Source organism: Natator depressus, chromosome 18, assembly GCF_965152275.1.
Source record: "Natator depressus isolate rNatDep1 chromosome 18, rNatDep2.hap1, whole genome shotgun sequence".
NCBI lineage: Eukaryota > Metazoa > Chordata > Testudines > Cheloniidae > Natator > Natator depressus.
The window spans coordinates 5,581,625-5,607,499 of NC_134251.1; the positions used below are offsets into that span (position 1 = coordinate 5,581,625).

The 25,875-nt window shown below is 43.6% G+C and overlaps 1 protein-coding gene and 1 pseudogene across 4 annotated transcripts in view; one reads left to right on the plus strand and one right to left on the minus strand.

The window, feature by feature from the left end:
• Positions 1-25,875, plus strand: part of DDI2 (DDI proteasomal shuttling factor 2) — a 41,158-nt gene continuing 15,283 nt past the window's right edge. For 3 of the 4 annotated variants that reach the window (XM_074933977.1, XM_074933980.1, XM_074933979.1), the window contains exons 1-8: positions 1-198; positions 14,582-14,711; positions 15,990-16,226; positions 19,146-19,272; positions 22,055-22,182; positions 22,813-22,941; positions 23,793-23,896; positions 24,506-24,695. In XM_074933977.1, coding sequence (XP_074790078.1) covers positions 61-198; positions 14,582-14,711; positions 15,990-16,226; positions 19,146-19,272; positions 22,055-22,182; positions 22,813-22,941; positions 23,793-23,896; positions 24,506-24,695 — 1,183 coding nt within the window. In that variant the 5' untranslated portion in view covers positions 1-60. Of the gene's footprint in view, positions 199-14,581; positions 14,712-15,989; positions 16,227-19,145; positions 19,273-22,054; positions 22,183-22,812; positions 22,942-23,792; positions 23,897-24,505; positions 24,696-25,875 lie in introns of those variants that run through there. The other variant, XM_074933978.1, reaches the window with a different exon arrangement.
• LOC141974362 (tissue alpha-L-fucosidase pseudogene) lies at positions 2,419-3,334 on the minus strand (annotated as a pseudogene).

Consider the following 25,875-nt stretch of genomic DNA (forward strand, 5'->3'; position numbering starts at 1 on the left):
TACGGCAGCGGGCGCGGGGCGGCGGTGGCGGCGCGGCTGGTGGCGGAGCGCGGCCCGGCCATGCTGCTCACCGTGTTCTGCCTGCGCCGGGACCGCTCCGAGCTCACCTTCTCCCTGCAGGTGGACGCCGACTTCGAGCTGCAGAACTTCCGGGCGCTCTGCGAGCTGGAGTCCGGCATCCCCGCGGCCGAGAGCCAGGTGAGGAGACCCCCCCTCCCCCCAGCCTGGGGAGACCCCCTCATCCTCCCCTTTCCCTGCTGGGTCCCCCCCTCCCCCCAGCCTGGGGAGACCCCCCCTCATCCTCCCCTTTCCCTGCCGGGTCCCCCGTCTCCCCCCAGCCTGGGGAGACCCTCCTCACCCCCCCCCCCCCGTCCCCGCCGGGCCCCATCATTCTCCTGCCCGGTTCCCGGCCCCCTCATCCTCCCAGCCTGAGGAGACCCCCTCATCCTGCCTGGCCCCCTGCTGTGGGGAGACCCCCTTCATCCCCCCTTTTTTCACCGGGCCCCCTCATTCCCCTGTGTGGTCCCCACTCCCCTCTGTTTCCCTCCTCCCCCCAGCCTGGGGAGACCCACTCATCCCTCTTCCCCCTTTCCCGGCCCCCTCATCCCCCTGCCGCCGGGAGACCCCCTCATCCCCCCCCCCCCACTCTGTCCTCCTCCTCCCACTGGGTTCTCTCATCTCCCCCCCCCCCTTCTCCCACTGTGCCCCCTTGCCCCCTGCCGCTGGGAGACCCCACTCATCCCTCCCCATCCTGGCCCCCGCTTCCCCCAGCCTGGGGAGACCCCCTCTCCAGTCCCGTCCCACTCATCGCCCCAGGCTGGGGAGATTCCACAGTTATCTCCCAGCCCTGGAGAGGACTTGCAGAGAGAAACCCACACATACTGGGGAAAGTGACTGGGCCCCATCTCCTCTCCCAGCCTCTCAGGGACGGAGTGACCCAGGGAGAGCGAGACCCTGTGTCCTAGTCTCTGCCTCTCCCTGGCACCCCTGCAGCAGGGTCAGATGAGGTGCTGGGGGAGCTCGGCTCACGCCAGGATCCCCGTGGCTAAGAGCCGGAGGAGCCTCTGGGAGGGGGCTCTCCCCAGTGTTTCTGTGACAGAGAGACAGTTGTGGAATTAAGGAACCTGGAGAGTAGGTCTCTCCCCATCTCCAATCTTTGGGGGACCTGGGGCCCCTCCCTTGTAAAGGGACAGCCATGCCTTGTTAGCCCTCCATTCTTCCACCCAACAGCTGGGGGGGACCTTAGGTTTAATCCCCTCTCTTTTAGGACTGGCATGGGATCTCATCTAGGGAGTGACCCCTTCCACTCTGGCTCATGGTAGCCAAAAGGCAGGGGACCTCATCTCCCCAAGAAGTGACTCTCTCCCACATTCATAGGCTCCCTCCACCTATCTTCAGGACACATCTTCCAATCAGTGGAGCCAGAGTCTCTTTTCCACCTCACCATCCCAGACCCAGAGATGCAAAGCCTGGAGACTCTCTCCCTCATAGTAGAAACCCCTCTATTCTGTTCTTGGGTGGTGGGGTCTTGGATCCACTGACAGCAACATTTACACCCTTTTCTTCCATTGGGGAAAGGTCTTCAGACCCACCAAATCCACTTCATTGCTAGAACAGTCTCTCCCAGACACCAGTCTCTTCAGTGTCCCTGTCTCCCACTGCCCCATTTTAAACCTGCAAGCCAGGTGAGACTCCCCGTCTAGTTTCCAAGAACCATCTGAGTCCCTGATGAGAAAGGGGAACAAGGATTTCTCTGCCCTTTAAGAGTGATGAGGATTGTGAGAGTTTTGGGGTGAAGAGGCTGGCCTCCCAGCTGCCTGCCTAGGGAAACATCTCAGAGTTGCTACTAGGAAGCGTAGGTACTTCAGCCCACCTAAGAAATTGATTAACATCCTTTCCCTCATTCTGCTAAGGAAATGGGGTAGCATTTTAGGATGAGAATTCCCTTAGATTTCCTCTAACACTTAGTACATCAGGTTGACTTGGTCCCTGCCCCTTGTTAAGCCTGAAATACCAGTTTGGGGTGTGTGAGAATGAGGTTTTCACTTTTTTCCTTTTGGGTGTGAGAGGCAGCTGAAATGAAAACTGGTGTCTAGGACTTTCATAGAGTATACCTCAATCCAGTTCAAATTTGGTAAGGCTTTGCTGACATGACAAGCTATACAAGTGTTGCCAAAATACAAGAAGAAAACAAGTGCTAGGTGTGTGTTAGAGGGAGGGATACAACCCACCCAAGATAGGGTTACACACCATTTGGCATTTGAGCTCTGATGTCCATTTGTCATTTCTGTCCACATCTGATCTGCTGTCTCTCTCTTTTTTCATAACACCAAATCAGAGGCTTGACACACCTGTCAAAGCACATGGAGCATCTGTGATTATTGCCTTTGCTTTTTTGGTCTTTTTCCAAAAATACACTTATACAGCCCAAAACTTTAATTTAAATTTTAAGTGCATATTAGTCACTTGTGTGCTTGGAGATGGAATAGGTGAAGACAGCTTCAACACAACACCCTCTGGCCAGGTCAGAAAGATGGCATAGACAGTTGGTCCTTTAGAAGTGTACCGTGCATGGATTGTGGTGTTCTCCATCTGCACCCTCCATGGCTTAGAAGCATAAATTGCCTCCCCGTTAACACACGGCCATTTTCCAAGGGACAGATGCGTTTCTTGAAAGATTGGAACAATCACCCATTCTTTTGTGGGGCCCACGTTGAGAAGATCGTTGCCTCCAGAACTCACAGTCTGCACTAGTTCTGAGATAATAGTTGATTCATTCATGAGCTCATTGAGTTGCATGTTGCTTTAATAGCCCCAAGACCTTTTGTCAGTAGACGTGCACATCTCCCACTTGTGCTGTGGCAGGGTGCCCGGCTTGTATTTTTCGGCACAGTTATAGTATCCTCCATGATGACAGGAGCAGTTGTTGCACCAACAGTCATTTATCACAACAGGATCCTTGACAGGACTATCATTATAAAGCCAGGCAAGGAAAGAGGTAGAGTTCCAATATGTGTTTGGACCCTCCCAATCACCATCTGACCAAATCGGATCTGGTTTATACCTTAAAACAAGATCATAAAGCTCTGGCATAGTTTTTGAAAAGACAAAATTCTGTGTCTTGACGCCATTTTTTTGATCATCTAAATACAGAGGATTAAACCACTCTGAGAAAATGGTACAGTCCATAGCGTATGTTCCTTTCTCTGAGAGCTTGTCCCAGTTCACCCATTAGGTCTCGATGGGACCCTGTATCCATAGAATTCCAGTTCCAGGACACAGGAGACCCCCAGTGTGTGAAGCCCTCATGATGCTTTGTAGTCAGCACCACGTACCTGGCTGCTCGAAGATTAGTGCTGGTGAAGAGTGTTAGACTGACAACCCTGGAGGTTGATGTCAGTTTCTCTGTGCAACAGGTTCAGTATATGGTCAGCAGCAGTATAATAAGCTTTTCCCCCACAGTGCCCAAGTTCTGACTCATCTCAGCCCTGGGTGAGACACCTCCACACCCAGTCCCTTGTGATTGGGTTGGGAGGTATAGTTCAGATGCCACTTAATAGAACTGGTAAGCAGCTTGGTTACGATGGATGGTTTTGTGGTGTGGCAGGGTGGATTTGATGTAAATTGAATTGATTTAAATCATGATTTAAATCACTTGTCAGGAAGACTCGATTTAATTATGGATTTCTACATAAAAGTGCATTCTTGTTGGTTGTTATAACCTTAATACATATTCTTCACAACTCAGAGATAGATGTAGGTTTCATTTTTAGAAGATACACACTATATTTTTTAGGTGATTTATTTTTAAAACTTTTCCATTTAGGTTTACAGCTGTATCAGAAAATGAATGATTGGTTATTTCATTTACCAAAGGTAATTGAAGCAGATATTTATGAAGTCATTGGGAGGTGAACTATCTCCAATTCAACAGGTGAATCATTAATATTTGGAGGATTTTCTTGCCCTGATGTATTAGGAGGAGAACATCATCAGACAGACATTTAAATTGTTTTATTTAACTAAAACAACAACTTTATGTATTCTGGATTTTTTTTCTTCAACAGCAAACATATAATATTTTAATGAAACAAGCATATGAATTTTTGAATTTAAACATTCAAGATTTTTAAAATCAGGTTTGTTTTTGTTAAAATTGTTTTTTAACTAAAATAGTTAAATGAAATGTTTAAAAAAAACAAAAATTAAATTGACTCTGTCAGCCAGGTCAACATGAGAAACTTAAAATATTGGCTTCTGCAGCTAACTCAGTCGTCTTCACCTTCATTTTCCTGTTTGTTCGTAATCTGGAAAAGAAAAACAAGCTTTCCTGCTTTTTCAGGTCCCAAACGATTTCTCAATTTGGAATGAACTAGTCCAAAGGAAGAAAATATTCTTTCTACATCAGCAGAAGAAGCTACTGCTGTTAAAAGTGAGATTATCACTTCAACAGTCTCTGAATCCAAGTGCTTAAGTGACTTCCTCCAGTTCACTGGTGTGACTTTCTTTAAAACATCAGAAAACATATCTGTCTTGAATGGTTCTTATTCTCAAACTGGGTCTCTTTTACCGCCTGCTGCCATCATAGGTTTTCCCTTCTAGTGAGAGTGGTCTGGTAGCTCTCAAATCAATGAAAGCTACACTCGGGAAGACCTTGAGACTTCTGGAATATGCTGCTCAAACAGTTTCACTTTTGTTTCTGCCTTCTGTTCCTCCCTTCTCACATTTATCTCCAGACTTCTTCTCCTTGTCCAGATCTATTCTGCCCCCAACAATCTTCTATTCATTGAACTTTTTGAAACTTTACACTTTTAGAGAGAGGTAAGGGATTGACTCCGTGTACACAAATTTGGAGAGGGACAATAGGGTTGAGGTCTTATTTCTCACCTCTGTATATTTATTTATTTTATTTTATTTTAAAACATTTTTGCTGTTAACAAGCAATTTATCTCTGGAGACACAAATCCACAGTTTGGGAACTGCAAAACTAAGCATCTCTGATGGTATCTTCTAGACTGAGCACTGAGTCCCATTGGGTAGATAGAAAGATTAACCTAAATAGTCTATACAGAAGCCCCTGGAACCCCATAAATTTGGGTCCCTAATCCATGAACTATTGGAACTCATTTACAAAACTTTTCTTAAACATTACATGAATATATGTCTCATACTATAGAATTAGAATTTATAATCCCTATTCCATGATGAGATATCTTTGAGCTATAATGTAGCTTCATTAAAACTATCTTTTTCCTCAAAAAGCATTTTATCAAAAAAAATCAGATTTAAATTAAAAAATTGGATTTTTATTAATTTTTTTAATTGATTTTTATCCACTCTGGTGTGGACACATGTCCACTGAGTTCTAGACTAGGGCCTTCAGTTCATTTCCTGGAGGCCATCAAACAGCCACCAGATATATTGGCAACTAGGGCTGGTTTGTTGCGATTTTTATTTAGGGTAAAGTTTCAGGATGTTCACTGGGAAAAGGCCTGGAAATACAGTTTTAAAAGAGAGCCAATATTCCTGTCCTTTTGTTTTTCCAAATAGTCAGACCTGTGTGTGCATGCTAATGGGTAGATTTAAATGATGTGGTTGCCACTATCAAGCCACAGCTGTAAACTTAATTTGCCTCCCGAGATAGTCTCGTAATTTTGGGGAAAGAAGAAATCTCCCCACTTCTGGTGGAATTAAGACTTCTCACCAAAAGCTACTAGATCTGAGCCTTCATGTTGCCTTATTGTTTCTGAGCTATTGTTCTCTATTAGCTTCCTGTACAACTCAGTATTTAACTTGACTGCTCTCAAGGTTTTAGTGAAATTGGTTCAACACTTTAAGATGTGCAAAAATCCCAGGGGATCAAGTCATTAGCTCTTCAGGACCTGAACCGTGTCTTTATATACAGCCCGTGTAGTGCAATGGGATCCTGATTTGGGCATCCGAGCACTACAGAAATGTGAATAATAATAATAATAAAGGACATCTAAAAAACAACATGAAAATGTGTGCAGCTCCCATGCCTGCAATAAAGGTTTAATGCTGACTTTTGATCACTTCTGAGTTTGGGTGAGTTGATGCCAGTTACTTAGAGCTGGAGAGCTCCATATCTTATCTGCTTCCCAGGGCATGCTGCACACCATACTATTCGAAAGCCACGTAACTGCAGAATCAAATCATAGAATATCTGGGTTGGAGGGGATCTCAGGAGGTCATCTAGTCCACTGATCTAACCACCACAGTCTAAAATGAGATTAGAAAATCAAAGGCCCATGGAGTTCCTTAGGGAAAACTCTTCATTTTTCTCACTGGGGAGCGAGAGACGATGGATCGCAAAGATTCCCATTCTTTTTATGCTGCTGCCAACCCATGTTTATACAGAGAATGAATATCAATACCAGATACATGTTCTTAAATGAGACTTGTCCTGGTACAATAAAATCAGAGTCCCAGGCCCCTCCTGGTCCATGTTCTTCCACCTTGCCTGCAAGGGAAGAGGAACCCATGACCAATAAATAGCAGTTAACACTGAAAGCTGTGGTTACAAAAACATGAATATCCCTTGTTCTTCCTGTTGCCAATGACCAGCATAACTTCTCCGCATGCGAGAATGTACAAATGCCTGCAACTGGAGGCTTGAATTTCTGAATCATAGAATATCAGGGTTGGAAGGGACCTCAGGAGGTCATCTAGTCCAACCCCCTGCTTAAAGCAGGGCCAATCCCCAATTTTTGCCCCAGATCCCTAAATGGCCCACTCAAGGATTGAACTCTCAACCCTGGGTTTAACAGGACAGTGCTCAGACCACTGAGCTATCCCTCCCCCCCGAAATACTGCCTGTAGTGTAAACACCTCTAGTTTTTCAGCTGTGTGTCTCCAGCTACTTGCATAATGATAACGTGACAACACTGACTCTCTTTTAAGATGATGGCTGGTTGTGTACTCTCTTGCTTGTGCTGCTCCGTCATTGGGATTTTTTCCCCTCTCAGCAAATAATTTTAAAGTTTTATGTAATAGCTTCCACAGTTATCTAGGTCAAATAACCTGCAGTTGACTCCAAACACCATCAGAAGTGCCTCTGCTTCTCTCCTCGCTTCATTTACCTGTCCCTTGCTAATTCCTGCTTCCTTCCATTCTTTCCTTTATTGTCCATCATTTTCCCTTTCTGCCCACGTATTTGCTGGGCCCATATCTGTATAACATCCTTTCTAGTCAGCCCCTCTTTCTGTAGAGCATTTTGCAATCTTTCATAGGAAGAACCTATATAAATACCATTTGTATTTTACTTATTGGAAGATCAGCTTGTCTTAAGGACAAGAATCAGCTTCCAATAAAGAAGGACTGTGCTTGCTTAAACTGACAAATAGTTTTTTAACTCAGGGTCTTGTTCTTGCATTATTTTTATCATAGCTCTCTTTTTACAATGATCATGTTGCTTTACATGTTGCTTTAAAAGCAAAATTGTCAGGCTCCTGCCCCAAGGAAGGTGCAATTCATATTAGACATTACACAGCGGGGAATAAACCAAGGAAGTGGGGAAGGCCTATGGTTGTGATGAGAAACTGATGTTCTTATTATGTGTATGTGCTTTATTGAACTCTGAAAATTCATTTTACTACTGTTCAAGGAAAAGTGAGGGCTGAAAGTCTTGACTAAAAAGGATGCACTGTGAGGAACGATTTAATGGAGATGGTTGATGCTGTGTGGCACAAAGTCAAAGTTCCCGGCACAAAGGGATGACACACAAAACACTTGTGAGGAAAGGAGACACCAGGAACAGGGAGGCAAGTGGAGCAGGCAGCGAGTAGAACATGTGGAGGGGAGTAGAAGGCAAGAGAGGTGAAGGGAATAGTGAGATTTTTGCCTCCCATTCACTTTTTGATTGCTAACAAGTTTGTGATTTTTTTTTAATTTGGTCTGGCTAACAGATTGCACCTTCCGTCCCATAAAGGGATTTGGAAAGGGAGGAGAATCTGAACAAAATATGCTGCGGGAACCTGTTTTGGAGTCTTCTGGGATCATGAATATTTTATCTACTTTCCTTCTTCAGCCACTAACCCACCCCCATTTACTGACCTGCTCTTGGGTTGCACATTGTCATAACACTTCAGCTAAGGAGGTCTGGAACCCATCAGCAGTTCTCTGAGTACCAGTCACGAGTTACTTGATGTGGGTGGCCCCAGGAGCTCAGAACTCTGTTTCTCACGGTACAGTGCTGCTGAGATAACTACATCAACCTCTAGTTCTTTACATTGCTGACACTATTCTTCTCAGTATTTTTAAAGCATGCTACTTTTATGGCTAATCCATTTTCTTGATTGCAATTACTTGGGGGGCAAAAACTGGTTGATGTCCTTCTGAAAATTAGAGTAAGAGTTCTCATTCTAGATTGGTTTCAGAGTAACAGCCGTGTTAGTCTGTATTCGTAAAAAGAAAAAAGAAAAGGAGTACTTGTGGCACCTTAGAGACTAACCAGTTTATTTGAGCATGAGCTTTCGTGAGCTACTTATGTGCTGCCTGGGGATCTCTAGTAGAAAGTGTCACTGACCTCTCTTTGTAAGACACTTTGAGATCTACTGACGAAAAGTGCTGTGTAAGAGCTAGGTGGTGGTCTGTACCAGTGTTCAACCAAGACCGTGACTGTACCAGGCCTATCAGTTGGGTGTGGGCTTAACCTGTTATGAAGCCTGGCAGCTCCCAACCCCTAGACCTGTGGAAGGTCTGTGGCAGGCTAAAGTAGGCATAGCTGAATGGAGAGCGGTCAGTGATGGTACACGGGGGCCCAGCACGGAATGTCATCCCTACGGTAGGGTAGGGGAGCATATAGTGCCTTTCAGCGCCATCGACCTGCTGATGGATGAGAGACTCATTAAACAGATTATAGTACAGGTGCTAGAACTGACCACAGGTGGTGCTCTTCTAGCATGAGACTTCAGCAGCATGAATCAGTAACTTACAAACAATTTATTTGAGCATAAGCTTTCGTGAGCTACAGCTCACTTCATCGGATGAAGTGAGCTGTAGCTCACGAAAGCTTATGCTCAAATAAATTGGTTAGTCTCTAAGGTGCCACAAGTACTCCTTTTCTTTTTGCGAATACAGACTAACACGACTGTTATTCTGTAACTTACAAACGTTATAGTTTTGTTTGGTAGAGTTTGTAATATCTGTACTGCTTTTGTTCTTGCTTTTAAAGGAAAGGCATTCCTGCTGTATTGTCATTCAAACAGCAGAAAGCTACCTGCCTTCCTGGTCAGGCATTCTTTGCAAAATGAGAGCACTTCATAATGCTGGGGGATCTTGGGCACTGCCCAGCTTCAGAGAAGCTAGTGACTTAGTACTGGGCTGTCCTATCAGCGTTTGTTTTTGTAATGTTTCATACCATGCAGAAGCAACTAAATCAAATTAGTTTTTTGCCTGTAAAGGAGGATGGTTAAGAGTGTGTTAATTTGTTTTGCCGAGGGTTATGGCGTAATTACTGTGTGCTTAATTCATGCTTTGAGCTGTTAAGGTGGAAAGTTTAAAAATCCAATCCAAGCAAGAAGACAGGCTAAATCTGTCTTAAACTGATTAAGTTGCTTCTCCCAGAATATCCATGTGAAGAAACTGTCATTTAAGATTTACAGCTGCAGGTCAGGTTTATTCCTAGCTTGTTTTCTTCCCCCGTCAGTAGCATGACTAACTCATGTGGTGCAGCACTGCGTGGGGTGTTGAGTTGATTTTCAAAGCAGCATCTCACATAACTAATCACAAACAAAGTTTCATAATGCCAGTAAGAGTTTGTTGTACTGTTTCTTCTCTGCTGATATAACCATTAAAACATGTTGATTTACAACTAAATAGAGCCTTTACACTAGGTTTGGTACTTCTTTTTGCTATGTAGAAGGATACAACAGTATAACTATATACATTTATTTAAGCAATTATGTAGCTTAATATTTTAGATTCTTATTAATTGCACATTTTTAGTATGTTAGAAAATGGTGACTGATACTGCTTATTTACTAAATAATTAACCTTTTGCTCATGATTATGTCAAGCTGCATTAGGATGATAACTGGAATTTAATTAAACACACACAACAGAATGTAAAATATTTTTATTAAACAAAATAGTATATGACCTATTGTGCCATATTTATAAAGCTTGACCTCAAAAGGGATGAGTTTGCTCTGATTCTTTACATAGCAAAGCAGCCTTTAACTCAGTTTTTGATAGAGGCACATGAATTCAGCATACTTTTTTAATTTAAAAGATTTAAGAGATTATAATACATTTAGGATTTAAAATATTTTGTATTAAAGTCGGATTTAATTTTAAACAGGTTTATTTTTGAAAAGAAAAACTTTTCATAGTTTAACAATATAACTGCTTTGGAAACATGCATCTGTTTTGGCAGCACCTACTTCATGTTTTGGACAATCCTATTTCAAATTCAGCTCCAGTTTTTTTCTCTTCCTGAGCCTGAAATATTCTGAGACTGCAAAGTCAGTTTTTAGAAATAGCAGTATTCAAATTCTGGTATTTTAGAAGCAAATGATTTTTAAGGTAAGCTTGCAAGTCTGCAGTATAAACCAGAATACAGTACAGGAGAAACTTGGGTACTTGCAATGGTTAATCCTAATATCTCCTGATTTGCACAAAAGACCTGATGGCCTTTCCCATTGCTCAGCAAAGATTTAACAGTGAATGAGAAGGTCCTGTATTCTTCTTTGAGTAGCCTCTGTACATGGCCACTTGTGGGATCAAGATGACTGTGCCGTGAGCATAGTTATTTGGTGTCACTCACTCCTTCCCATCCCTGAGTCTTCCAAGGGTGTAAAAGGGTGAGTGACCCCAATGAGCATGCAGCTCCTTAACTCAGATCAGATGCGTTGACTTTGGTTCGTCCCTCATTGTTTTTTCTTTCATTCTGTCCTTTGGAGCTTTTTTATTTGTAGTTAGATTGCCCATCGTTCAGCTTTCAGAGAGAGAGAGAGAGTAAATGAGGGGGTGGCAGCAACCTGTGCAGCATGGACATTACCTGGACTTGCAAAGGAGGGAGAGGCCACCTCACACCCCTGCTGACGGGGTGGCTCTTTGGGGCCAGTTGTCTAAGGGCTCGTTTATACTTAAAACGCTACAGTTAACAGGTTGTGGAAGGTGCAGGATGTACGTTACTCTGTAGAGCAGGGATCGGCAACCTTTCAAAAGTGGTGTGCCGAGTCTTCATTTATTCACTCTAATTTAAGGTTTCGCGTGCCAGTGATACATTTTAACGTTTTTAGAAGGTCTCTTTCTATAAGTCTATAATAAATAACTGAATTATTGTTGTATGTAAAGTAAATAAGGTTTTTAAAATGTTTAAGAAGCTTCATTTAAAATGCAGAGCCCCCCGGACCAGTGGCCAGGACCCGGGCAGTGTGAGTGCCACTGAAAATCAGCTTGCGTACCACCTTTGGCACGCATGCCATAGGTTGCCTATCCCTGCAGTAGAGGGTACCTGAAAGAGCTTCATTTGTATGATGTGCTGCCCAATAGAACTGATGGAAGAGAAGATCCCATGTTTGGAGATGCAGCTAGAAGTTATGGTTGAGTTTAGACAGAATTTCAGAAGATGATGGAGAGAGGAGGTTGAAGGGAAAACTCAATGCTTGCAGATGCCTGCTGGCCAAGAGAACTGTGAGGGTAGACTGCCGGATGAAGAAAGTGGCGCATGGAAGAATATGACTACAAAAACAAGGCATAGGAGAAGACTAGCTAGCAAGGGAGAAATAGAGCTGAAGGACAGGTTTTGCTCAGTTGGAAAATGAAGGGGAGAGGCAGACAGTAACAAAAGAGCAAGGAAGAAGAGTAGAGTAGTTAGTCCTACAGGAGGCGATCCAGAATTCAGAGCTCCAGGACGATAAAGTATGACTTGCAGAAGATTGCAAGTGAGAACAGATGACAAGAAGACTTGCAGCCAGAAAGAACAGAAGAGGGAGGACTGGAGACTCTCACCAACACCAGGAAGAAACAGTCTTCACAACTGGGGACTCCCTACTAAGAAGAACAGACAGGCCTGTCACCTGATGGTGTGCTGTCTGCCAGGACTAAGATATGAGATGTGGACGTGAGACTGAAGAGGATCCTAAGGGGAGCAGGAAAGAAACCATTTATCATCTTTCACATGGGAACAAATGATGCTGCTAGATTCTCACTGGGACACATCAAGGAAGACTGCACCAAGCTGGGGAAGATGCTTAAGAAATAGAGGTTTAAGTGATCTTCAGTGGGAGATCTTCAGTGTCCATAGAGGAGGAGAGCAAAGGAAAGACAAGATTATGATGATCATCAGATGGCTCAGGTAGTGGTGCTACAAGGAGAGCTTTGGGATGTTCGACCACTGGGAGCATTCATGGACAGAGGGCTGCTCTCATGAGATGGACTCCACCTGAGTAGAGAGGGTAGTAGACTTCTGGGATGGAGGCTGGCATAGTTGATTAAATGAGCTTTAAATTAGGAATTTTGGGAAAATGTTTTGGAGGTGGTCATATAATCCCCACACCTGATTCTAATATTTAGCAGGAGGGAAATCAAGTAAGCGGATAGAGAGAAGGAGAATGGACAACAAGAGGAAAGATTAATACTGTCATTGGTACTGGCACTGGCAGGTAGGGTATGCTGGCAGTAAAATGATTGTGCCTTATCAGATGAAGAACCTGGGTAAGGCCAAGTGAAACAGCTAAGATGTCTGTACTCCAATGCAAGGAGCCTGGGTTGCAAACAGGAAGAACTAGAACTACTGGTGCAGGAGGTGAAACCAGATATTATAGGGTTAATGGAAATGTGGTGGAATAGTAGTCATGACTTGAGTACAGGTTTTGAAGGGTATGTGCTGGTCAGGAAAGACAGAAATAAAGATAAACATGGTGTAGTAGCATTGTATGTTAATGATGAGGTAGACTGTAAAGAACTTGGGAGTGATGGAATGGAATGTTTGGGTCAAAATCATTTTGGAGAAAAATGGAAACAGACTCCCCTGGAACAGTGCTTGGGATCTGTTACAGACCCCCCAGGATCTGATTTGGATATGGATAGACCAATGAAAGAAATACTACTGGGAATTGTGTGATTATAGGAGACTTTAATTTCTCTGATATTAACTGGAGGACCTCATCTGGAATACTGCTTGCAATTCTGGTCTCCCGTGTTTGAGAGATGAATTCAAACTGGAACAAGTGCAGAGAAGGGCTGCTAGGATGATTAGAGAAACAGAGAACTTACCTTACGAGAGGAGACTTGGAGCTTGGGTTGTTTAGCCTAACAAAATGAAGGCTCTGGAGAGAGATGGTTGCTCTCTATAAATACATCAGAGTGATAAACACCAGGGTGGGAGAGGAGTTATTTAGGGCCAATGCTGGCACAAGAACAAATGGATATCAACTGGTCTTCACCAAGTTTAGTCTTGAAATTAGATGAAGGTTTCTAACCATCAGAGGAGTGAAGTTCTAGAAGACCCTTCCAAAGGGAGTAGTTAGTGCAACCTAACTTGTTTCAAGACTGATAAGTTTATGGAGGGGATGATACGATGAGGTTCCATACTATGACACATGGCCTTTGAGATATTTGCTAATAGCAATTGTGGAAACAGTCAGAGATGGCTCAGAGTCTAACTGATTATCATATTTGGGGTTGGGGAGGAATTTTCCTCCAGGTCAGGTTGACAGTGACTAGAGGGTATTTTTGCCTTTCTCTGTGGCGTGAGAGAGTGTGTCACTTGCTAGGATTATCTGGGTACATCTTATTCATTTCCCTACCATTGCAGGGGCCTTGGGCAGTGGTGCCCCTTAGTCCCTCTTATTCTCTGCCTGTGGCACACAGTCTAGTCTCCAGTGGGCTGTAATGCTTTGGTCTAATTTCAGTTGTTGGATTTAGTGTGTGGATGGTGTTGGTGGCCTGTGATATACAGGGGGTCAGGCTGGATGATCTGTTGGTCCCTTCTGACTTTAGAATTTGTTGTGCATTGACATAAGTTAATGGTAATGTAAGTTCTGTAAAACTGGATGTTATGGAGAGTCATGGCTACATATTCAAGGCTGAAATCAGAATTCCACTGAAGACCTCATGTCCTCCTATCCTGTCCAGTATTCAACACTTCTGCCTTGAAATTCATATTTCAAAGTTATTGCAGCTGTCATTTTTATGATGGGAGATCACAATTTAGGAAGCAGGCAGACAGTAGAGTTTTGGCTGAAGGGATTCCAGGTTTATATGGGAATATGTAGAAATCGGGGCCTTATCCAAAGCTGCTCTAAAATCTTCCATTCTTATTCCTTAACCAGCCCTTCTCAGAAATGCTATGTACTGTGAAACCATGTTGGTTTCCTGTAAGAATAATTCTCTGTGGAGTACTGAGTACTCCTCTTGGGACCTATCTGCCTAGTGCACAGGGGGCACTTGAATTGCACACTTACCGGTAATTCTTTTGGATTCATCTTGAAATTTATAGTGAATCAGATTTAACGTTCCTAAGTAAAATCACCATTTAGGGTCTTGCTGTCAGTCCACTTTGTGCCATGTATAAGCTTGTTTCCTGTCACACTGTCTCTCTCCCTATATATAGATTGTCTATGCGGAGAGGCCTCTAACTGACAACCACAGATCATTGGCCTCGTATGGCTTGAAAGATGGGGATGTGGTGATTTTACGGCAAAAGGAGAATGCGGAGCCACGGCCTCCAGTCCAGTTTCCAGGTGAGAAACTCTTCAGACTAGCTCGCTGGGCTACCTGCTGTTGGCTTGCAGCCCCCCTTGCTGTACCCAGAAGATTACCTTTAAATTGTGGCTGTTTAGCCTTTTAATGCTCTGGAGGTTTTATTTATTGATGTGTGTGAAACTTAACTAATGCCATCCTGTCAAGGATCTACTAATGTATTAAATTTAAAACGTCCCCTTTTTCAGGGAGTTAATAACTTGGTGATAGAACATTTACTTGGGGCAGAAAGTTGGTTCATTAGTAAATAAATACACCAAAACACTACTTTATATGTGTGTAACACACTTCATACAAGTGCTTGAAAAACTTCACAATAGCCATCCTCATCAGGAAAAACTGTTTTTGTTTGGGGGTGGGCTTTTTCTTTGCGTTGGTTACTTAAAGGGTTTACTTCTTGCAGTGATGCTTTAGTCCATGGGTAGGCATGATTTAGTTTGCTGTTTGGGGGTGGGAGAAAAGTGCCCAAAATAATTTGTTCATAAAAGCAACTTCTGTGAATGCACGTGGATTTTCATAGGGCTTCCTGTTCCCTCCCATTCAGTATAATGGTGCAATAATAGGCAGTCTGTGCTGCTCCGACACATTAGAGGACTGTTGCAATGTGTGTTCCGAGTACATCTCGTGACTAATACACTGAGAAGCTGAATCTTAGCAGACCAATTATGTGATGCAATATTTATTCAAAAGATTCCTCAAGCCCCATAGTATGGAATTGGAGTCCTACTTCCCCCTTATAATTCTTAGTCCTAAGAGTTCCTGTTACAATTGTATCCCTTAACAAAGGAAATGTTGACCGCAGCTTATAGCAGGGGAATGGCTGTAAAGTCCCAGCTCTGCCTCAGCTGGAAGATTGGTGGCTGCAGTGCAGGGCTTCGGTAATATTTTTTCACTACCATATCTCCTTTCATCTGAGGAATTCAGAAGTGCTTTACAGGCGCTGTTAAGCCTCACAACCCCCTTGTGAGGTAGATTGGTGGTATGCATATCTCAGAGTTGAAAAATTGTGTCGGAGGGGGTTAAGTGAGTTTCACAGGAAAATGGGCCAGATGTGTGACTAGATCCATTACATAAATATGTAATGGTATTCCTAACCCACTAGCCTGACTACGTTGGTGACACAGTGGAGCTCAGACATGAATTGTTGTGTAAATGAAATATTCGTGTAGCGTGTTCAGCCATTCCACCGCTTCTGACTACATTGTCCACAGCAATGGAGAAGGTGAAATGGTCAAAGTGTTACCTCGTTTTCCCTTAAGGTCTGCCCAGGATAGACTTCAGCAGCATTACAGTGCCTGGGACGTCTGCCCAGCTGCAGCCACAGCAGCCGCCAGCGCAGCATCCTCGCCCATCGCCCCCGGGTACACCACCGTCCCTGCAGGGCTTGGACAATCCGGCGCTGTTACGGGACATGTTGCTTGCCAATCCCCACGAGCTGTCCCTGCTGAAAGAACGCAATCCGCCCCTGGCTGAGGCACTGCTCAGTGGAGACCTTGGTAAATTGGGATTTGGAGGCGACTGGTTCTTCTTTGCTTTGTCTGAGGCTGTTGCGCGGTACCTTCTGTCTGTGCCGAGTCCGAGTACGAAGTAGTCACGGGTGTTCAGTCAGTTGGGTTGCTCACAATGGCTTCTTAGTGAGTTTACTGCATACCGCACTGGAGGTAGAATTCTCCTATCCCCAGAATAGGAATAGCCCTCGCTAGCAACAGCTTTGTAAGCTTCCTCCGTGCGACTCTGTGGATGTGCCTTGTCCCCTTTCTTGGAAGGACCAAATCTGGGGGGTGAGATCAGTTTTTAGGACCGGTTCCATCCCTGGCCTCTATACGGAGCTTCCTGCCAACTGTACCAATTAGTGGTAACTGTGTTACCATCCCTAGTTCTCTACGACCCAGACAGAAAATAGCTCATTTTAAATCCCATCCTACCTCCCTTGCAAAAGCCTGGAAGATATTAATATTTCGTCACTACAGACATGGACTTAAAAAAACCTAAATAAGAGAGGCTTTGTATCTCAGTGACAGACACCTAATCTGGCAGCCCTGTGGTCGCCCTGGGAACCAGTAAACAGTGTTTGTTTCACTGTTCCTTTTGAAGAGTTTCCTTAAATGTCTTTTAAAAAATTGTACATTTGGCTTTTTTAGAAACAAATTGTTAAAATCCTTCTGGGTGCTATCTAAGGTGGTGGTGCACTTGGCAGACTTGTAGTATAATGCCCTCCACACTCTGCTGGTGAACACTTGGTCTTTGCTGCTCACTCCTCATTTCATTTGAGCTTTATTTATTTTTGCAATAACATAGAGCTCATTTAGTATGAAAACAGATCATTTGCAGACATTAAAATGCATGGCTATAAACCCTTACTAGAGATCCATTTGTAGAAAACTGCTTATCAGGAGCTTGGTTACTAGTGTGAAGGTTTGGGAGAGATGATAGAAGGAAAAAGCACTCTATAGAAGAGCCTCCCCTAGTTTTTCTCCTCTTGAAAGACTGCAGGCTGGTGACTTCTCCCAGTACAGGAAGGCTGGAGGAGAGAGCTACATGTTTGGTTTTTTTTTAAATTCTCTATACTGATTTTATGTATATGAACAGTTGCAAAGAGAGAGAGAACACAGTAATGTACAATACTGTATGCCATGTTACTAGAGCATACAATCCTTTACTTTCCATAACAAGTGTCTTTTATTGGCCCTCTCTTTTGAGCCTCACAGTGTGTCCCCTGTATCGGAGAGCTTGTCACAGAATCACGTGAGATGTTCTTCCTCCCCATCCTAGGATGAGAGCACTGCTTCTAGAGCTCGCCGCCCTTGATGGTGCAAGGATGCTCTCAGTGGTAGTGGTGCAGAGCACTAACTACAGGGTCCCAGGACTAGCTCATCTGCCACTTTCCTTGTCTAATCTATACAGTAAACTCTCATAATTCAAAATTGGTACAGCACTGTGCATTCAGAAGGGTGGATTATCAGGTTATGCTGTCAGAATTTGCCATCAGCATTTGGGCAGATATCCAGATCTGCTCTCACAGTAGTGTCCAAAATACATCAAGCTTCAATGCATATGTAATTGTGTTAGATGCATTACAATACATCAGAAGGCACCAGCTATACAGAGCATGGAGCCATGGAAATCAAAGCATCGTACTCCTTGCTGAGTAAATAAGTTTTCAAGGCCAGGTGTTTTGGGAACCACTGCATTTCATGAAGTGAAAGCACTAGCTACTGTTGACACAGAACTGTTTTGATTTCTGAATGCAAGTGGTGTTAAGAATTAATTTTTGTTGTGTACAAACCTTGAAAAACCATGGCTGAAATTTTGGTATCTAAAAGTTGTGCACCTAATTTATTTTATTTTTTTTCAAAAGTGATCACTTCTTAACTCCCATTCAGTGTAGATTTAGGCATCTAACTGTAAGAACTCAGATTTGTAAATCTTGGCCTATGTTGGTTTTGAAATAAGACTGTTGTTTGAAGCCTGCAATGTCATAGAACTTTGACTTTGCTCAGATGCAAAATTAATCTATTGCCAGTAAGTTCTGCTGCTGTCTTTTTGGTGGAACATCTGATTTTGTTGGCAACGTGGTCCAATGTACAGAGCAGCACACTGGGATTCAGAAGACCTGGATTACATTCCTGGCTATGCCACTGACTCATTGTGACGTTCTGTAAACCAGCTGACCTTGGCGCCTCCATTTCCTCATGTAAACATGAGTATGGGTAATGACGTCCACTCCTGCAAGGCGCTTTGAGATCTGTGGGAGGAATGCTAAGCGTTAGGGTCACTGTGACGTCCGTTTCTCCTAATTGAAAAAAGTGTTTGGCTAAAGATGGTTCTACATACGAATGCATAATTTAGACTAGAAGCTGGAATGCAAATGTTGAATCTCTGACTCCTATTCTCGGTGTAATTTATTTTCTGCTTTTGGAAATGTTCTTGCATGATATCACTGGGTAGGTCTTGCTGCAGTAAAGCAATGAAAATATTCTTTAATAGCAGCTCTTTGATTTAAATGTTATGGTGTCTCTGCACATTAAATTTATTTGCAGACAATGGAAAGATAAATGTAGGGTAACTTCAGGTCATTCAGAAGCTGAGAACTTTGTTATGTCTACATAGGCTGTTGGGCATCAGGCCCAATGCGAAGTAGTTCAGTCCACGGAGATGGGAGGCAAGGGAGAAATCTCGAGTGATTACGTGATCAAGCCCGTGAGTTCTGTCTGTGCTGGCTGGCTTTTCAAGTAGCCCTGAAATAGAGCCCACTGCTGGTTGCACTGGTCACTTTACTTTTCAAGAGTGGCCAATATCTTCAAAAGACTCTGTTTTGCTACAAGTTTAATAGCATTGCATTTGTAAGAGTAATTTCCAGCGGAGGGAGCCTGTGCGTCTCACTGTGGTGCTTGCGTCTGGTTTTGTTACTGCAGAGACATTTACCAGGGTGCTGGTGGAGCAGCAGCAGGACCGAGCCCGCCGGGAGCAGGAGAGAATCCGTCTGTTTTCAGCTGACCCTTTTGATCTTGAGGCTCAGGCAAAGATAGAAGAGGACATAAGGTAGTAAACCTAAGTCCAGGGGAGAGCTCTGGACCCCTTTGTGGGACCCTATTCCAGTTGAAAATGCATTTTGGAGGTCTAGTTGGAATCAAGAGGGGAGGTAGATCCAGCACTGTCTCCCATTTGCTGACTCTGTCACTTCTTTTGGTGGTGTGGTCTCACCCCCGCAGCCATCGGAGTAGCGGCAGTCTTGGTCATCTCTCTCGACACGGGGACTGCACTTTCCCCAAAGCCAGTCATAGTCTTTGTTCTTTTTCAGGGACCTTTCCCAATTCTGCAGTGCATCTCCCTGAACTTGCCAGTAGAGCGCACTGCATAGAAACTGCTTAACCAAAATTCCATGGAGACCCTGCAAGTAGCTGCCTGGGATATATTGGATCCCCTCAAGCCTGAGCACCAGGACTTGCAAACGTAGCCCCTAACCCATGTCTCCTGCAGGGCAGTATCACATGTTGTTACCAAGCAGGCTGCATCTTCTTGTTGCAGTCCATCTCTTTTTATATTTTGGGTATGTCTACGCAACAAAGAAAAACCGTGACTTGGGCTGCAGGGCTGTTTCACTGCTGTGTAGGCTTCTGGGCTCACTTCACAGGGTCCTAGAGCTCGAGCTCCAGCCCGGTTCTGGACAGCTACACAACAGTGAAACAGCCTGAGCCCCATAGGCCCTGGTCAGCAGGCACAGGCCTGCCACAGGTGTGTAGTTGCTGTGAAGACATACCCATTGAGGCTTGGTCTACACTTAAAACTTATGCTGCCATAGCTCCCAGTGTAGATGCTTCTGACAGAAGAGTGCTTCTTGTCAGCATGGCTAACATTTGGGGAGGTGGTGTTTCTACATCAACAGAAACTCCTCCTGTCGGTATAAGCTGTCTCTCCACTGGGCAGCTGTAAGTTTGGTAGTGCAGACATAGCCCGACTCTCTGGTTAGTTGCGGATTTCAAGCATAATCATTGTCTGAAAAGTGGCTCTGTACAAATGGCACCATGCTGTCCCAGGTTTACTTCCCCTTTGTATTTTTTGTATGTAACTGCAGAGTCTGTAAGTCCAAACAAGGCTTCTCTCCTTGCCGGTGCTACAGGCTCAGCGAGGTGCTGCCTGTGGGAGATGAGCTCTGATTCTTATGTTTCTTACATCATCGACAATAAATTCTTGAATCGGAACACAGTAAGCGGTTTTGCTGATGTATGAAGCAGAATGCCTTCATAATAGGTTCATATTGGTTGTGCAGAGTTGGCAGTGCTAACACATGCATTAGTAAAAGGGAAAATAATCATTTATTATATTATAATGACTACTAAAGCATTTTGCACTATGTAAGTGTTAACTATTTTTCAGTATTTCACAGTGCTGTTCAAACACTGACTAAACAGCAGAACATCCCCATGAGCTATTTAAGTTGTGTTGTTATCCCAACTTTTATAGATAAAGGAAAACTGAGGCAGAGAGCGAGTGATTTGCCCACAGCTAGACAGCCATTTAGTGACAGTGGGGATTAGAACCTGGGAGCTGCTAGTTCTCAGTTTTGGTCTCTGATCACCTGACTCATGCCCCTCTCGATTCGATTTTGTCCCCATGAAAACATGGGTTGGGAGCAGATGCTGTGTGCAGCATAATAAATGCCACATTTTACTGAGCCACTTTTCTAATCTTTTTTTTTTTTTTTTTAATGAGCGGGGAGGAAACCAGAGCGGTGGTTGCTGTAATCAGACTGGTACTAAATATCTGCCAGTCACACATACTACTTGCTCCTGACTGACTTAATCTTATATACTGTAAGAGAGCCCAATATGTGTTGGTTTGAGCTATATGAGTAAATAAAGCCAGGGCAGCCTAGTGGCTGTGCAATATGCTGCTTTGCAGTAATCCACCTTCCGTTCCCAAGCAGCCACGTCTTAGAGCTCAGCATATTCCTCTCCAGTGTCCCCTTCTAGAAGGTGTATGGAATATCACTGACTGCCTCCAAAGGGAGTTGCAGTCAGCCTTCCTGTGGTGGAGGGAGGGTTGCTATACGGTAGGAAAAGAGCAGGCATCTTCCCTCCTACTGAAAAAAAGGGAAGCTATCTCTTTAAACTAGAGACCCTTTTATACTGGTAGATGAGCTATTTCCAGCAGGGTAGCTGCAGATACCCAACATGCTCAAGGTTATGGCAGACACGGAGCTGCATTTCATTTGGCTTTATCTACCTTGCATTCCTTTTTGTAGCCTTGAATTTGTAGAGAGACTTTGCAGTGTTGTCACTGCACTCACAAGAGTTTCATGTAACTAGTCCCAACCCTGATATTTGCAAAGGGGAAGATGCTACTGAAATGTTATGGCAAGCATTTAGAAACATAACTTTTGGGGATCCTAGTTTTGTAGCAGAATGACTACTATGTGCAGTCTTTTGCCCCTGAGTTCTTTTTGTTAACTCTGTAATGACAGGTTTTTGTTGTGAACAGAGAGTCAGTTGCAGGTCTCCAGGTGCTAAAGTGCATCTGACCACTTTACTCCAGACTGCTGCATTGGGTCTCTTTAAGATGCTACAAGGAACATTCTTTCCTTCCTTCTTGCAAGCAACCTGATGCCTCTGGATTAAGGCAAGATCTTTTGCTAACATCTGCTAAGTAGGCTGGTGTTTAACTGCTGAAGTACACCTTTCACAAGCTCTTCATGACTGGTGGTAGTGGGGACAGGGAAGATGACAAATCTGTTTGTAATCCTTGTAAAGGGGGAGGCTTTATAAATATGCTGTTTCTGCTCATGGAAGGCATGATTCCAGTTTCTGGTTTTCATTTAATTCAGGCAACAAAATATTGAAGAGAACATGACAATAGCTATGGAAGAGGCCCCAGAGAGCTTTGGCCAGGTGGTGATGCTCTATATTAACTGCAAAGTCAATGGACATCCAGTGAAAGCCTTTGTTGACTCAGGTGATTCCCCACCACATCTCCCCATTTTAAATCTCTTTACGCTCTTCTGCTCTCCCTGCTCCCCCTTCTCCTGGCTCTTTAAAGGAAATTGTGAACCCCACAATAGGTCAATTTATAGCATTCCCTTCCCACAGTAAAGAATTGTGTTACGAGATTTGAAAGGATCTAATTAAAATCTGAATGTACTTTCTGTCATTATTCAGCCTAATTAAAAATATTTGAGATGTGTGTTGTGGTTAAAACATGACTGGGAGTCAGAATTCCTGGGTTCTAATCTTGCCTTTGCTGCTGGCCAGCTGTGTAACCTTGGACAAGTCACTCTACCTGTGTGTCTGTTTCCCTAGCTGTAAAACTGAGATTTCCTTTCCTTTATAACACAACACTTTTCATCTGTAGATCTCAAAGTGTAAGTATTCAGCTTTATTGTAACTCCATAGCCATAATGACCTTCAGGTGGTGGTAGGTGGACATATGTATACACACAGAGCCATGGTATAATCGAATGCCTTTGTGCCATAATATAATTCCCTGCTTGCTACTGAGTCTTAGATTAAAATCTCTGTACTATATTTTTAAACTATCCCTTGGTTGTTTTTAAATATTGCTAACTCCTCTTTTCTCTGGTGGTAGGTGCCCAAATGACCATTATGAGCCAAGCTTGTGCTGAAAGGTGTAACATAATGAGACTGGTGGACCGGCGCTGGGCAGGCATTGCTAAGGGTGTGGGCACGCAGAAAATCATTGGCAGAGTGCACCTAGGTAAGTAGTGATACAACGGGATAACTTTACCTGTAATGGCTGTGGCTCTGCTTGGCGCCAAAGAGTCTCTACTTTAATACTGTAAACTTTGGGAACTGCTATAGAGTGGCTTAAGAGTTTATCAAGATCACATTAAGCTCACCCAGAGACACAATAACCAGGATTGCATCATGTTAAATGTTTTCATACACTTATCCTAACACTTTAATTCTGGTAGGTCTAGAGTCCCCATACAAATACAGAGGAAACCTTGATTCCTGGTGCTGATGGGTTATAAATAGCTTTATTCTTTGGTATGAGGGATCAGGATGGGGATAATGGGCAGTGTGAATTGTTCAGGGCAGAATTCCAGTGCAGCTTAGTGTATCTCATTCCGCAGTGAGGAGAGCACTTCAAGATATCTGTGTTCTTGCACAGGTTTGTCTGAAGAAAATGCCATACAAGGAAATATTATCTTCATTGTTTAAGACATTGACTGTGAATTAAAGCACCAAAACAAAATTCCACACTCTGAGCAGCTGCATGCAGCCTCTTTTTAGCTCCAGCTTGAGGGGTTAGTTGATCAGTTCCTACTGCACTGCAGATCCAGTTACCTTTTAAAATAATGGAGGGGGAAATATTTAGCCACTGGGGGCTAGCAAACTCCCGATAATCACCAGGGCTGGCTTAGAGCAGACTTCTCCACAACCAAGTCTATGTACATTGTTCTCTGATTCCATAACTTCCCCACAGAGGCTTTGTATAATTTCCCTTAGATAGAGAGATACCTACAGTGGAATCCTCATGCTGCAGTGCTTGAGCACTTCTTGAGGCTGGAGGGTGGGTAACATGGTGTTTTCTGTGTGCTTCAGCTCAGGTTCAGATTGAAGGGGATTTTCTGCCGTGTTCTTTCTCTATCCTTGAAGAACAGCCCATGGATATGCTTCTAGGATTGGATATGCTTAAGAGACATCAGGTAATTGAATCAATTGGTGCTTGTTTTGCAAACAATCCTTGGCTCTTTCGTAAGTGCTAAATGTAAGATCATTATCATCCTTATGAATTTTTTAGGATTAAAAACTCTGAAGAGATACGCCGACATGGTTTTCCCATAGATTGGGGGGAAGCACTTATACCTTGTAGGTTGTAAGTACTTTGTATCTTGTCCCACCCTAAAGGTCTTTGCTCTGAACTCTTGGTGCCTGAAAATCCTCGGAGGTCTATACCTGAGCAATGTTTAATAAAGACTCTGGGAAGTCCTCACTTGTAGCCGTAACCCTAGTTGGGCTGAAGAGCAGAAGGACCATAACTATTCAAGAGCTGGCTAATAGGAGCCGCTGTAAGAAGCCCCTTGGCCTATTGAAGGGGCAGGCTGCTGAATTATTTCTACCCAGCACGTGTTTTTAGATCTACCAGTTGTTAGCACCTTCTTAACCCTTCTTCGTCCAGTTAATGTAACCCCTTGATGATTGGAAGTGACACTTTTCTAGTGCATTGTTTAATGTGTCACTAATTTATGTATTCTGGTCCTGTGTTATGACTGACGGTTACCAAGACATCAATTGCACATGTACTCTTTTCCCAGTGTTCCATTGATCTCAAAAAGAATGTACTAGTGATTGGCACCACTGGATCTCAGACAACTTTCCTTCCTGAAGGGGAGCTCCCAGAGTGTGCAAGACTGGCATATGGGCCAGGACGGGAGGACATGCGGCCGGAGGAGATTGCAGACCAAGAACTGGCAGAAGCTCTACAGAAATCTGTAGAGGAAGCAGGTACCACAAGGAGCCAAATCAGAGTAACAATCTGCAGAGTGCTATCAGTAACATGTCAGCTCTGTCTCCTGTCACTAGAAAGCTCCTCACTTTCCTCAACTGTTCTAGCGCATCTTACTGAATGTAATGCCAGTGATGAGCAGGGCGATTTTACCCTCTCTTGCAGAGCCTCCTGATTGCTGCACTCTTTTCCTTGGGACATCTAAATCAAATCTCTCTTCGTGGACAATACAGGCCGATGGGTTGCTGTGCCATTTTAACTTGGTCTTTCTTTGTGGTTGACTAGTAGCTCTCCCATTCCTCCCTCCCACCGTAGTCCATTAATCTTGTTGTTTTTAATGTACAGTGAGGGGACAATTTCAGTTAAGTGATATTTTAGCCATTTTAATTGGGGGGTGGAGAGGAGGACTTGTGGCAGCAGCCATGAGCCATGCTCTAATCCCCACAGTCTATACAAATGCTAAAGGAAAATTGTAGTGAGCTGTTACAGAATTGTCAATTGATATTTATTTGCACTGTAGCTACATAAATATATGAATTTTCTAAACTGTTTTTAGAAATACCTATACTGCTTCAGAAAGAACGAGGAGGACTTGCGGCACCTTAAGGCTAACAAATTTATTTGAGCATAAGCTTTCGTGAACTAAAGCCCACTTCATCAGATGCATGCAGTGGAAAATACAGTAGGAAGATAAATAGATAGATACAGAGGACATGAAAAAATGGGGGTTGCCATACCAACTCTTAACGAGACCAATCGATTAAGGTGGCTATTATCAGCAGGAGAAAAAAAAAGTTTGTAGTGATAATCAGGATGGCCCATTTCAAACAGCTGGCAAGAAGGTGTGACTAACAGTAAGGGGAAAATTAGCATGGGGAAATAGTTTTTAGTTAGGGTGATTACTCATCCGCTCCCAGTCTTTATTCAAGCCTAATTTAATGGTGTCCAGTTTGCAGATTAATTCCAGTTCTGCTGTTTCTCGTTGGAGTCTGTTTTTGAAGTTTTTTTGTTGAATAATTGCGACTTGTAGGTCTGTAATTGAGTGTCCAGGGAGGTTGAAGTGTTCTCCGACTGGTTTTTGAATGTTATAATTCGTGACGTCTGATTTGTGTCCATTTTTTCTTTGGCCAAACCAGACAGTCTCTATGCAAATGTACATGGCAGAGGGGCATTGCTGGC